Here is a 15,431-nt window from a genome sequence, read left to right as displayed (position 1 = left end):
TATTTGAGCACAGCCTCAACCGTTTCTGTCTGTGTGCTACGAATACAGCAGCACTGTCCCTAGAAGAAGTGATTAGAAAATGGCGTGCCGTTGATGATACGATTGTGATTTTAAAATAAAATTTTAATGAACCATTATTTGCGACCTGTTCAGTCAAGCAGGGACTCCGACGACTAATATCGTTCTCTGGAAAGTCCATTCTAATATTTATACATTTTGTGGAGCTCATCAAGCGAATAAACATGTTTGAACGATGAGCTAAACCTACATGAATTCCCGAATTAAAAACAGTGCTTTGGGATTTTAGCATTGTAGAAATTTCCTCGAACAGTATATATTTCTGTGCAAATTCGTCTAACAGTATTGCAACGTTGAAAAGCATAGGAATAACTCAGAATCACTGCGGAGCTCATACTCAGAAAAGATAAGGCAGGGAACTTAATACTTGGGGGAAACGGACCGTGGCGTTTCAGACAGGGGGCCAGCCGCGGGACAAACGGGCTACAATCAGTATATACAGCGCCAAAAAAAGACAAGACAAAAGGAGAGCAATCGGGCACGCTGCCCGTGCTCACCAGTTTTGCATGATGTGAAGGTTCTGGCGAAATATTAAGATAAAATATGCCGAGAAGTGCACGAGGCGTTTGAGATTGGAGCAAAGGGAGATGAATGCGTTAGCGAGCCTTCCCTTGCCCTCTCAGGGAAAGAGTTTGATTTTATCAAGAGGTCTTCTGGATTGATGGGATGAATAGGCGTTTTTAAAGGCCTATATATTATGTGTTTTTCATAAATAAATTTTAGTTGCGATGCGCCTCGTCCTGCTTACTCTCCTTTTGTCCTGTCGTTTTTTGGCGCTGTATATACTGATCATGAACCAACTAGCCCAAATTTCTACTGTGCTACAATCGCATACTCCTCCAAGGTCAAGGCTTAAGAAGCGCGGGCGTCCAAAAACCTGTCTTTCTTTTTCAGTTTCTTTTTTTTAGGGGGTAAGGGGTAGGGGGGTTAGGCGCTGATTGTCTTCCTTTTGTGTGATTTTTCACAGAAGCTCAACGAACTGAGACTGGCAGAACAAGCGCACGTGCAATTATAAGCTTGCGGGAGCGCTGCGCTCGTGGATCACGAGACGGCACGAGCCCTGGCATGCGCGGCCGTCTGATTCTCGTGAACTAAAGTTATGACGGCGTCACCCATGCGCCGAGCGCTTAAATCGATCGATTCGGTAAATAAAAATCTGACATGGAATTATAGTTGCCAATTTATATTTCTAAAACTCTAAACCTGTAATAACAAAAAAAAAAAAAAAAATCACCGGGAACCGCTTTGAACCAATTACCGATAAAATTACTTTTTTTTCCGGTTTCCGGTTTTGTTCCAAGATAGTGGCGAAGATTTAGTTTGGGAATTCCGGTTATATAAAAATAACGGTTCGGTTCAGGTTTTCGATATGGTTCCGGTTCGACCCTGCGCATATCAGCAAAGCGAGGAATAAAAATATGCTCGGTGCCGTATATATTCTTTCATTCTTTCAGAATGACATGACCGGTGTATCAGCTCTTCAAAGAAGGCATCCCTCACGAGAATTAAAGCGAAGTTTGGAAAATGTCTCCAACATCTCATTACGTTTCCAGGAGAAATATATTTGATCGATCGTGCTCGAAGCTTTTTTTTAAAGAAAAGAATGTCAAATTTGACAGACGCTAATATTTTGGGATAAATCAACAAATATTATTGAGGGCTTCGATAACACAACAGAAAGAGCTAGGTTTAAATTCAATGACTGTAATCACGAGACTGCCTTCAATAGAAACTGAAAGCAAAGAACGAAGACTCAAACGATGTTCGTTTAATGCTCTATTTTATTAGGTTTTAGCGCCTTGTCGGGTCTTCCGGCTGCTGTATCAAAGATGTTCTCCTGAGTCAGCGATGGCGCGCTTTCGGTTTCCCTGAAATTAGAAAGAGGATTAAGCGCGTTGGTTTCACTTGAGCGCGTGTGCAATCTATAATAGCGCCGACTTCAACATTAATTATGTTGCAATATTTGCCAAAACTGACTGTGCACAATGTGAACAATTCGAGTGTACAGCTATTCTAGAGGTGCAGCTATAACGAACGTGATTGTTAGAGGGCATGTTTGTTTGACACAATACTTTACACCTTCAAAGAAGAAATAATGCAGGCATGCGGGTTTGCAGTGACAAGTGTAAAAGTATAAGAAGCAGTAATACAAAATAGAGCATATGCGGGTAACATTACTCTGCTGAAGCAGTTAGCATTATTGAACTTGGTATAATATAAGCCCGTCGTCTTCAGTGACAATTGAAATGGTTTTTTTACTGGCAATTACCCGCATGTAAAATCATACGCTCGGCGAGGTTTCTGTTTTTTAATGCGATAGCATTCGTCAGCTACCGCACCCGGTTTTCGCGATACGAAATCTGGCCTCGAATGCGCCACGGGTATGCGCAGCACGAGTATTCGGAGGTGCCGCGCAGCGATGTGGCGCCTGCGCACACGCAGGGCATCCGCATACGTCACAAAGTTACAGTCACTTTGTTTAACTCAACTATAAACATATATTTAATTGAAAATAAAATAATTTGGTCGAGCAATTAACCACACAAGAACATTTTTATCTAAAATACATGATTCTTACATGGGAGTAAATGCTGGTGAAAATCAAGCCGCAAACATTCACTACAAGACCGTTAGATATCACGATGCAATGCACAATAAACGAATAACATTCTGCTCGTATAACGAATCTGGTTTTGTTTAGATCGCGATATTGGTTGGTGAGAGTTACCGAATCATTGTCCAATAGACTTTGAGTTCTTCGGTGACTTTGGCTTGTTTTTACCTGCGCGAGAATACAAATGTTACTCAGCGTCAAACCGCGTCTGTTTTTCTTTTTGTTTGTATTCCTTGTTTTGTACAAAAGAAACATAAATTAAACATATTTGTTTGGGGGCCGATGAGCGCAACCTTGAAATAATCTTACCATCTATTTTTATAAGATGCCATTAGGAGTTGGTAGTCAATAAAACCTTCCTATACCTTGCAGAATGCGCTGCTTGGTACCAAAGCCTGATTTGGTCATATTTATTTTTAAGTACACTTAAAGAGTAGCAGCAAGAAGAGTATTGACACTAGGCAAAAATATTCACGGTGAGCAAGAGTAAAATCGTTATTTCATGTGCCATACACAATAATATTTTTAATGATATGCTCAAACATTTAACATTATAACGATTGCGCTTTTCGCGTTCTCCTCTCGTAATATAAGTTCGCTACTACCCTATACGCTCTAAGAAATGCCTTAAAGTCCACTCACCCACACAACACTCGAAGAGCCAATCTCTGATATCTACGAAATTAGTTCAGCGAATGATGAGGCGGAACATCTGTTTATACCTTAAAATTAAGTCTGCGCTGTTTCATCACGCAATGCAAGCATGACGCTCTGCATTGGGTAATGCCACAGCAGGGACTTCATTTTTAGGTCTAAACAGATGTTCCGCCTCATCATTCGCTGAGCTGATTTCCTACATCGCAATGATTGGCTCTTTGAGTGTTTTGAGGGTAAGTAAACTCGCAGACATTTCGCAGGGTCTACCAAAAGGCTCATGATGTAGCACTATACTGATATAACCAGAAATGTACAACCGAATACAGCAATTGTAATTTTCAAGACTGCGCTTAGCTGTCTGATACTATAGTGCTTCTGTAAACAGACTGCGTAGTGGCAGTTCTAAGATCCAGGTAAGCGTGGTACTTGTTTAATACGTGACACGTCACAAAGCTCCGTAGCAAAACAACAGCATAGACTATGGCCCGTGTTGAATGGAAGAAAAGAAAATATACACAAAACTTACCGTAAGGGCAGGCATTTTTACAGGACTTCAAGGTCAAAAAGTCTGTGAAGCCCTTTCCACATCCATAGTATTCCTCGCATTGGTTGGTGTTGTCGTCAAAGTAGAATAACGATTTTAACGGGGTATCAGGGGCGCAAATTGACACACCATGTGCTGATCTGCAGATATGCTCTGCAGAGAAATTCGGTGAAATATTGAATATGAATGAAATTATTTTATATAACAATTTAAGAAAGACGTACTAACGAAAAACGGTTTCGTCCTGAAATCAACTCTGTCCTGATATGTTATGTCAAGCACCATTGATGTAATACTCAAACTATTTCATAGTATTGGTGTTATAAGGCACGCCGAAATAAATTTGTCTGCGAATAGGGAAAAACACTCTACTTTTGACTGGCAAACAGTTTTTGTAGTTTTCGGATCGTGGCCTTTACGTAAATTTTAATACAATTTACGAGTGTTTTACCATGTTATCACAAAGCGCTGATTGAATTTTCTTTAATAGAACCATCTATAAAAAAAGAATACTGCAAGTTTTACATTCTGTAAAATCTCTTCATCAAATACGCTCAAGGAGAACACAAGTTACAAAATGAGGTGGCATCGGAAAAAAAAACAATAGAATAAAACGCCCCCACTCCCCCCCCCCCCCCCTTCCCTCGAAAAAAAGAAGAAATGACAACTAATAATATATGAAATTATGAACTTTTTTTTTTTTTATTCTTTTTCGGTCTCGTGTTATTTTTGCCTTGTCGGGGTACCGAGGGGTTGTCAGTCTGCATAAAAGCAGTTTTTTGCATTCCCATCCACTTCCTCATGATAAAATAGACAGTGTTTCATATGTTTCAACCTAGTGAAGCAGTTACTGGGACGGATGGACCTTTATACCCTCGAGTATGCATGATATACTAATTCACTTCAAAATTTGGTTTGTTTCCGACATGCCCTTTCCGACAAGCTACTTTGCATGGGAAAATCCAGTGCTCGTTGAAAGACCAAGCAGCTAAAATCTGGCGCCTGAGGTATACGAAATATTATCGTTCGTGAACGTTGATTGGGTACAAAGCAATAGAGTTCGACAAAAGAGCTCGACAATTGTGATGTAGATTGCGAGTCTAAGGAAAATGTCTTAGAGCTGGAGAGTCATAATAATGCAACAACTTCGGTAACAGACTTACCAGGCAGCTGCGCAATAGTGCACACCACTGTAGCTAGGAAGCAAACGGCTGCAAAGGTTGCCTTCATCTTGGACGGTAGATGTCGACGATGTAGTTACAGATTTCGGAGTTGGTTTATATAGTGGTTCGCCGGTGTAAAAAAAGCATTTTTTTTATCGATTTTTTTTTCGTAGAAAGAGACACGGCCTGTCACACGCATTGTTCTCAAAGTCCGTGACAGCGAGCTATTCACAACAATTGAATTTCGCACTGTCAATGAGAGATATTCATAAAATATTTTCGTCACAAGCTGCGGAAATTTTATCCCGCCTGCCGGAAGGCCATTATTCTTTTTTAATGTCTTGTCTGAACATTGGCATAAGATTTCATAGGATAACAGAAGGAAAGCCTCAAGAAAGAGAGGAAGTTAAACATAATTTTAATGAAAGCAATTTTTCTCGAGGCACTAGACCAGTGGTGCCAAACTCATTTGAGTGTCGGGGCCAGATGGCCCACACCAAAAAGTTCGAGGGCGGACGTAAGACAGGAGGGGGAGGGGCCGGGGGATGGGGGGCGAATAACGTTTTAAATAGAATAGACCTCGTGCTCCATGCATTTTATAAACTCACAGTTTTCGCAGTGACCTTTTTAGATTTGATTTGCTTATATGACTACTTTGGACCCTGACTTGATGTGATGACCACTAATAAGATGACATTACCCGTCAACCTGTTTTGCATTGTTAATAGAGTAAGAGAGCAACTACACTAATCGTTCCAGTTGCTCCATTCAATCGGGAATTAACCAAGCTCAACGTGTCTCTGAAAGAAAAGAGGAGTTAGTTTGACATTTCTTGCTATTCTGATGATTTTTTTTAATGCGAGGATCCCCTAGCATCTAGCTTTATCTTCGGCAGATGCCCTGCTGATCGAGAGCTCGCGCTGCCGAGATGCATGTTTCAACGAAGAGCTCGCGCTCGCATCCCAGTAGCGGAACAGTTGTGCATTACAAAAAGTTGTGAAGCGAAAAATAAAGCGAAAACAACGAAAAAAATGACCACAGGTAAGTATAAACTAAGAGAATACGTTAAAAGAGCAGAGCTACTTTTTGAGCGAAAATGCATCGGCGAGATGAGATCAGCATGGCCCATGCCATTTTGGCGTTCGAGACTTGCGAACCGGGATTCGTATCAGTACCGATAAAAACCAGTATATCTTTTCGCTAACAGGATTATGGAACAGGAAATCTAATTTGATGTTTCGCTGGCAACCTGAAATCTAGTTTGGAGACAATTGTCTGCAAGCTGGACTTCAGGTTTCCAGCAAAAAATTTAGTCAGATTTTCTGTTCCATAATCCAGTTAGCGAAAAGTTATGCTGGGGTGCAGGCCGAGTGCCTGCGATTAGCAAGCCGAATGCGGCCCGCGGGCCGCGTGTTTGTGATCTCTTCGCTTGACAGATCATTTGGTCATATAATAACTACCTGTCTTCGCTGAAAAGACAATCGTACGTTGTAAACCTTACCAGTGACGTAAGCTCTAGGAGCTTACAGTTGTAGTTTTTTTAGGTTTATATATTTTGGTTAGTGCAGTAATGCCAAATTATTCCTATGGGATTCTTAAGTTAATGTGGTAATAAATATTTTGCTTTTGTAATATCTGAACATTAATTCCGAAAATGTCGTTTTACAATTTGTGGAATGAACTTCAATACCCTTTCGTATTTGATATGCAAACTGCAGCTGACAAGAGTGTTGATGTAGCGTTCATTCAATCTTTCAAGTCATCAATGTTCTGGAGGAGGATGACAAATATATAAATAGCGTATACAGGTTTGATTTTAATTGGAATAGACAAAAAATGGGCGATAATTAGGCAAGTGCCGCGTTCACCATGTATCTATCTGTGTCGACTGAGATTAGACGAGGGAATAATTTTCATGATAAGTTTACCAACTAACTAATATCTGCAGATAACTGTTTTATTATTGTCTTTGGGGGTAATGTTGAAATTCCAGTACTGACGGATATTACCATCAGAGACAAAACCAATTAAAATAATTAAAAAAATAAAGGTAAAAGAGCGGGCAATTATGCTGTGTGATAGCCTTACTCTGAAGCAGGTGGAAGGGAGGATTAAAAAATCAGTTGGCCTGCATCTCGACATATTTTTTAGTGCCAAGACGCATAAGGACCTGTGCCCATTTAGGGCCATTATTGCCAAGAGGGGCACTTGGCAGCGTTAGCTGGCTTCGTGACTCCAGACGCAACTGTCACCCTTAGATATCGGAGACCCTTACCGGGTCCACAAGTCTGAGGTGGTAGTAGAGTTCTTTAAAGCTAAAAAGGCAAGAAAGTGGTCGGCCTTTTGTGTGGATCATGAAGGCTTGTTTTCTTCTTTGCCCTACGACCAGCTGTTATCCTCGGTGAGGTCATACATTAAGTCTAACGGGGAACTGAGATACAGAAACGCTAGCGGTGTCTCCCGGAAGGCTTCCTTGAGCTCTTACAATTTTATTTGCTTACAATTTTATTTGAGCTTTATGATGGTTGGCTAGCGCGATAAGATGTTTTTTCAGAAAAATGGCGTGAGCATTGGGTCATGGGTGGCGCCAATCTTGAGCGATATTTTGCTTGCCGAGGTAGACAGAGCTGTAGAAAGTGCCATATGTTCTTCTGCGCTAAAAAAAGTGTTCCGTTTCGTGGACTACTTTTAGTCAACTATAAAGGAGCTAATGGAAGTGGCACTCGAAATACGGTCTCGGATGCTTTCAGTAAGTGTGTTGTGGGACTCAGTTTCACGTTTGAAAAACCTAAAGCAGGTGTACTCCAAACTTTAGACATGTCGGTCAGCCGAGGGGAAAACGACATGTGTTGGTCTTACTGACCCCGTTCTAAGAAACCTTATTCTGGACTAACGGTCTCCACATTCCTAGGTTGTGAAGGGACGGATTGCTGTCGTGTGTCTTTCTTCGGCTCTTAAGAAGTTGTGTTTGCACACGTCGGATGACAGTTTCCGGGAGCAGGTAGGAAGGCTAATGACGTCGGGTTTTCGGGTGAGCCTTTTGACGAAGGTAGCAAGTTCCCTGCTGAAGAAGGCCAAAGGTGTGGAGAAGGCTAAAGGGAAAATTAACAGAAAACTCATGGTTATCGTTCCGTACCTATATCGGGTCTCTCATAACTTGGAGGAAGTAGGAGGGAGGAACGGCATATCAGCAGTGTTCTCGGCGCCTCAAAAATTGAGCCCATTGTGTTCTAGGGTTGGTGACGGGGCTAGTCGTCAAAAAGGCATCCGCACTACAGCGGACTGAGAACGGTTCGTGACGTGTGTTTCGCCCGTTCTTTTTTTTTTTTTTTACGAAATCCCCATATCTCGTAATATGTTTTAAGTGGGGCCGACGGGGAGGTGTCTCAATGACAGGCCTAGAGAGCATTCCTATTCACTAGGGGCCACTGTTGGGTTGGCCCCCAGCGATGTTTGGGGTGGCCCCCACACATTGCAGTACAGGGTGTCATAAAAAAATTAAGCGTTTTCTTTTGTTTGTCTTTATTGCAAAAATAAACTAGGCATCGTCGAACGCTCATTCTCCGCCCAAAGGTAGCCATAGAGGTCACAACCAGATGCCAGCCGGAACGGACACCTTATTCAAAGGTTATAAGTGATTTTCTAAAAATTTCAATGGGAAAATGGCGGCCGACGGAGTTTTCGAATACATGCATAGGCTCTATGGCACCGGAAACCGCAAATCAGTAAAAATGGCCTCCATTTTCGCATTCAAATTTTCAGTAAATAATTAGTTACTTTTGAATAAGATATCGGATCGGGCTGAAACTTCGACATCTGGTTGTGACCTCTAGCGCTGCCTTTTGGGCGGAGAATGAGCGTTCGGCGATTCCTAGTTTTCTTTGTTTTTTCGTAGTTAAAAAAAAAACGTTAATTTTTTTTTTATGACATCTTTTAAATGCGTGTGCGTGCCGGATTTCCGTAAAGTCGATGTCCTGGCAAGACACAGCGAAAGAACAACAATAAATTATAAAATCATATTTTATATTCATTTGGGGGATCTATGTTTCAGCGCTCCGTCGGTAGCTTAGCCGAATAAAGAGGTTTGTCTTTTGCAAGCGAATATGAAAGGTGGTTTTTGAGGATAGTCAGCACTTATGTTAGTGAGATGCTTGATAGATGAGTAGGTAATAATTTTTGGTGTCGGTTATCTGTTTTGTATATGCGGTTTCCTTTTTTTTTCTCTCTTTTTTACTAATAAAACTTTAGTTGCGAGCACAGCTTCGTCCTGTCGTATTTGTTCCTTCTCGTCGTCTTCGTTTTCGAGCTGTTTTTCATCATTTTCTTTGTTCACCTTCAGGTGCATTGTAAACAATCACAATCATTGTTGCGTTGTACCTTCCGAGGATTCTTTACGCTTTGCCTGACGCACGTTGCCTCCTTTCATGTATATTTTTGATGATTTTTTCATTATAATTTGCATCAGCACGAAGCAAAATTACGAATACAAAGAAAATATTTTTAGGGACTGTCTAGCTTCTTCACACGTAATACTATTGTGTTTTTCTAGAAGAATGATGGCTGTTTTCGTTTGAATGTCAACCCTAGGTGAACGAGCCTTTACATTACTTGAATTCGCTAGGCTCAGTTGTTTTTTACAGTATGTTTCTGTTTTAATATTCTTTTCGGACGACAGCAGCGCAGCGATTTTAATATTTCTCTCAAAAGCTAAGACTACAGTCACCGGGTTCTGGGAAATATAGCGCATTTGCCTTCCTTGCCAGATAGTTGGACACAATCAAATACTAACATAAAGAAAACCAAACCACGGGGGCTGATTGACTGGTTGCTCTTTGCCTTGACACTCGCCATCGGGGTCCGTTAAAACCTTTGAAGCTTGGAAAGGGTCGTTCTGAACGAGTCCAAGTTCGCTTTTGAGCGTCATCGTTATGAAAGCGGTCATCGCCAAGATAAGTGTCTTTGGCACCATTTATGCAATCAAGTTATCAATAAGGCTTATCTCCGCAGATATGTCAAAATATATTTCTTTAATCATGTATTTCAAGAGAAAATATTTCGCAATTCCTCCAAGCACCGACGCCGCATCCTGGCGGTACAAAGATGTACGCTTGTTTAGCCTGCGTGTTAATAGCAAACTCTCGGCATACAAAAAACTTCCCTACAAAGCTGCCCGTAACCAGCGAATTGAAATCGGCTCACCAAACATGTCGAGGTCAATGAGAAACTGCTCATTTCATGAACCGAAATGGCGGCATTGAGGAGAGCTTGGCGCATTTTTCCCAGGACCCAGTGTCTTTATCTACGACAGCTGAACGCAATGAAAGTACACACACGCGCATCTGTGCACAGACACGCATGCTCACGCGTGCACACACACGCTCACAGACACGCGCATGCGCACGTACATGCATACACGCGAACACGCAGATGCACGTGAAGGGTCACGACCAACGAACACATACATTAGTGATGCAAACTATCGACAGTAGTATCGATACTATCGATAGTGGACGCCAAATATAACTGTGCATAGTGAAAAACTATCGATAGTGCTATCGATCGTCGACTACCTTAAAACTATCGATATTACTATCCAATGTACACCATCGATTCTACTATCGATAGTAGAGTATCGTAAAACTATCGATAGTCGATTATCGTGAAACTTAATGGCATACTATCACTAGTCGACTATCGTGGAACTGTTTATTGTCAAATATTGAGAAACTATCGATATTCAACATTCGTAATGCTATTGATGGGGTCTTATTAGGTGAGAAACGTATAACGTCCACGAAATGTAGTGTATGTAGCTCGGCGTAAAACACAACTGCAATTGTAAACTTCAAAAAACAAATTTTTGAGGAACATTCTAAAAGCTTTCGGAAAGCAATCACAAAACTGTGGAAATCCTCCCAAGAAACTACTGACAATACACTATGAAGACATATGTTGTGTATTATTGAAAAACTATGAATAAAATATGTTAACTTAAGAGGCTGTCACTTTCTGCCTCATGTGTTTTAAATACTGGAGTGCCTCAAGGGTCCAATCTGGGGCCGTTGTTACTCAAAAGTTTTGTCAATGATTTGGTAGACTGTGTTCAACTTTCAAAGGTGCTGCAGTTTGCAGACGACTTCAAGATTTATCCCGAAATTCATTTAACTTGCATCCTTTGGTCTTGCCTAAGGATGCAAGACGATGTTCAGGCAATCCTAAACTGGTGCTTGAAAAATAATTTGGTACTTAACCCCGGTAAGACCAAGGTTGTTTCCTTTACCCGTAAGACAAGCTCCACTGAGTACTCATCTACCATGTTAGGTTAAGCTATTGCCAGGTCAGATACTTTTCGTGACCTGGGACTGCTGTTTGATTCCCGCCTTCCGTTTACTGAGCATGTTTCGAAAGTTGTGTTTGATTCTTACCCAGGTGCTTGGCGTTATTTTCCAAATGACGCCGAATTTCCGTACTTACTCTAGCATGATTCATCTATTTCACAGGCTTGTTTTGTCTAAACTTGAGTTCTGCTCAGTCGTATGGAGCATTATTGGATCGGATCAATCATGCATTTTAGAAAAAAAGTTCAGCGTCGTCTCGTGCGTATTGTTTTCGATAGATGGGTTGGGAGGCGCATTTATTTTAATTATGAGTACATACTTAATCTGCATGACCTTGGAACAACGTTACTAAAACACTCAGTTGGGAAACTCGCTGTCGAAACCTGGGCCGCTGGCGTCCACCCAGGCCGAGCTGAATACAACAACAGCGCCACTCTTTATCATTTGTCTGTACTGTGGTCACATTGAGTTTTTAGAAAGCATGTGTTTGCGTAAAAATAATCGGAAAAGACTCTTTTTGTAGGAAATTTATTGGAGTTTAGTACAAAATGAAGGGCGCGTGCTGTTTTTAAAATCTTTAGTTTGAAAAGTTTTGCGGCACAGTTAAGATTGTTTTTATACAACCATGCCTCAGTGCCTCAGCGGTGATTTCAGGTAACGCGTCCCGAGCTAGATGCATTTTAACTTCGGTATCAAGACGCGGAAACCTGCGGAAACTGCGTTTGGCCGTTCTGAGAAAGGGGGAGCGATTTCGATCACTTGTACAGAAGATACAAGAAAAAATGGGGAAATCCCATCAAGCCAATTGAAAGTTCATATGATTGGCAGCAATAATGAAAAAAATTGGGCGAAATAAAAAATGACCTTTTTCGATAAATTTGGTTCAAAATATCGGTTAATTTCATTTTAGACGATATTTCAAATTTATATAAGAATTTCGTGAAAATGAAATAAACTAAACTTACGCCCGTCGATATTACATGTAGAGGGCTACACCTGCATAGCATTTTGTAAGCGACAAATATAATACCTCATGAGTTACATGGCTCTGAAGTTGTCACCGGAATGTCACGTGGGAGCGACTTTGATCACTTCTAGAGAAGATATAACAAAAAAGAGGGAAATCGCATCAAGCCACTTGAAAGTTCACATAATCGGCAGCAATTATAAGAAATGTTGAACGAAATAAAAAAATGGCCTTTTTTGATAAAGTGGTTCAAAATATCGGTTAATTTAATTTTCGACGATATTTCAAATTTTATATAAAAATGAAAGCCGTTAACAATTCCCTGCAACGCCGAATTAGAGCGCAGCTCTTGAGGGGGAGGATGGAGGGTACTGAGGAATTAGGTGACTCCTTGAGGTCACGTGACCTCAGGGGGGGGTCGTCTTCAGGGTGGCCAGTTTCGCTTATTATAAGCAGATTTGGGCTTCTTTTTTCACCGAGTCGCTGGTAGATTTTTCCAGTCGCTTTGTCGCGTTTTATGGGCTTATTCGCTTTTTTCCCACAAATATTGTTATTTTAGTGCTCGTCGTGCTCATTGACAGCGCGTTTGTCGTCGTCGAAAACGCTAAAAAACAGCATGACCGTTTGGCGCCGTGGTTAGGTGGCGCAAGCTACCGTCCCTCACAAAGTACAAAACAATTACTCTCCATTCACAAATGTTTTGGCGCCTTGCCCATCTTGCCAGTCGACAGTCGCGGTCGTCGTTTCTAGTTGCCATTGTATTTTGCGCAAAATGGCTTCGAACTGGTCGAAGGATGGCAACAGGTATTGTAAAGAATGGAAAAAGGAAACACAGCTTAAGGACTGGCTGCGACCAGTCACCGCAGACGATAAAAAAGAAGCGTGCAAGTACTGCTAAGTGCGAGATCCGCGCTCATCATGCCAACCTCGTTCAGCACACGGCAACAGAAAAACACATGAGGGACTCTCGGCCCCTTTTCAGTGCACGTTTGACTGGCATAGGCTTCACCAAGTCGCCGCCTCCAAGAACGATACCAGAACTGGAGCTCAAGCCGTCATGTCACTCAGTGTGCCATGCCACCACCCGGCGGATAGTGGCATGGCACGCTGACTTCGTGTTTGAGCGAGTTCGCCTTCGTATTGGAGTCAGTTCTCTTTCTCATTTTATAATTGATAAACTATTATGAAGAATGTGTACATTTATTGAACTTCCGCTTGTTTTGGGCTTCTTCACGAAGGTCACGCTGCTTTTTCGGGGCTTGGCTGGGGACGACTACTTGCGTATTCGCTCGGCCGCATCTGGCCACCCTTGTCGTCTGACGTCAGGGAGGGTCACGTCACCTGAGGGGATCACGTGACCTCGGGGTGGGGTCACGTAAACTCAGGGTTGGTCACATGACCTCGTATAGTCGGGTGACCTCAGGGGGTCACGTGACCTCAGGGGGGGGTCACGTGACCTTGGGGGGTCACATGACCTGGGGGTCATGTGACCTCGCGGTTACGCCGACCGCGACGCCGACGCCGCTCAAGTCGGAAACGGGCCCCTAAGAGCTGCGCTCTAAATATTCAGTGAAAATAAAATAAACTTATGCCCGTTGATAGCCCATGTATAGGGCTACACCCGCATAATTTTTGGTACGCGACAAATTTAATAACTCGTGAGTTACAAGGCCCTAAAGATGTCACCAGATTGTCAAAGAGAGGATGTTTGGCATTTTTTACCTCAATAAACAAAAATACAAAAGTATTTTCCTTTGAATTAAAAAGGTAGTCGAAATAACATACAAGAGGTCAAAAAATTACTGTGAGTTTTGTATGCTTCCCGTATTCATACCAGCGTACGGAACTCGGTAGAAAAATCACTGAGTACAAAACAGATTTTCACCTTGCTCCACTGAATAATTTTTTGTGAAGCGAAACATATTATTTTTTTATTTTGTAAATGCGGTTTAGCTCTTTCTGGAAATGAGGCAATTACATATATTTAAAAAAAAAATTATATACCCGTATTTTCCGGGCTATAGTCCGCGCACTATACATGTTTAAAAGTTGATATTTCTGGCTGTGCGGACTATCTACGCGTGCGGACTATACAGGAATTATGTTTTTCAATATCGTTGATTATGACGAGACGGGACGGATTCCGTGAATAAAAGAGTATGTTTATCATAATTTATGTATATTATAGGCTTTTTTGTGAGCTAAGAAAACATACATATGTCAAGGTGTGCCGCGTATGAGAAGAATTTCGTGTCGACTAAGCACCAGGTGCGGACTATGCACTGGGTGCGGACTATGCAGCGGATGCGGACTATCTAAGCAAAAACTTTCATTTTTGACCCCAAATTTGCCTCTGCAGACGATACACCGGGTGCGGACTATAGTCCGGAAAATACGGTATATATATATAAAAAAAGACCCACCCCGACAAGCGTGTTCGATTACAAATGAAACAAACCACCCTAAAAGAATTCTTATCTGTTTTCTTAATTATAGCCATGTAAAAACCAAGGAACAAAAATAATGCAATGGTTTTGTTTACCTAGAAGCTTAGATGTCGACAATTTCGGTGCAAAGTTTGGGATGGCTTGTGCAGTTATTTGGTAGACAAATGTTTAATTTGTATTATTTTATTTGATCCCCTCACCAAAAATGATGCCCACATAAACTGTTGCACAAGTTCGCCGGAGGAGTGGATGTTGCATAAGAATATCGCGCTGTCTTGACGACAATGTGGATTATTCTGTTGCCAACTTTTCGGCGAAAACAAGACGTTTCTTTGTTCACCTCCAGGTGCAGTGTAAACAATCATTTTTGCATTGTACCTTGCGACGATTGTTTACGCTTTACCTGACAGACTTTGCTCCTTTTCATGTGTATGTTTGATGATTTTTCTATTATAATTTGCATCAGCATGAAGCAAAATTACGAATACAAAGAAAGTGTTTTCAGCGACTGTCAAGCTTCTTTACACGTAATACTATTGTGTTTTCCTAGAAGAATGATGGCTGCTTTCGCTTGAAAGTTACCACTAGCTGCATGCGTTTTTACATTACGTGAATTCGCTAGG

General features: G+C 41.5%; 1 protein-coding gene across 1 annotated transcript; it reads right to left on the bottom strand.

Moving 5' to 3' along the window:
* Positions 1 to 2,810: 2,810 nt before the first annotated feature.
* On the bottom strand, positions 2,811 to 5,123 carry LOC115329496. The gene is made up of 3 exons (XM_029991091.2): positions 5,057 to 5,123; positions 3,876 to 4,046; positions 2,811 to 2,860 (listed from the first exon to the last, which is right to left on the bottom strand). Exons 1-3 carry the CDS (start codon positions 5,121 to 5,123, stop codon positions 2,811 to 2,813), a joined length of 288 nt encoding a protein of 95 aa, XP_029846951.2.
* Between the last annotated feature and the right edge of the window lie 10,308 nt (positions 5,124 to 15,431).

The sequence above is a fragment of the Ixodes scapularis genome, unplaced genomic scaffold, assembly GCF_016920785.2.
Source record: "Ixodes scapularis isolate PalLabHiFi unplaced genomic scaffold, ASM1692078v2 PGA_scaffold10__122_contigs__length_95168666, whole genome shotgun sequence".
Classification (NCBI taxonomy): Eukaryota; Metazoa; Arthropoda; class Arachnida; order Ixodida; family Ixodidae; genus Ixodes; species Ixodes scapularis.
This window is presented reverse-complemented; position numbering and strand designations above follow the sequence as displayed.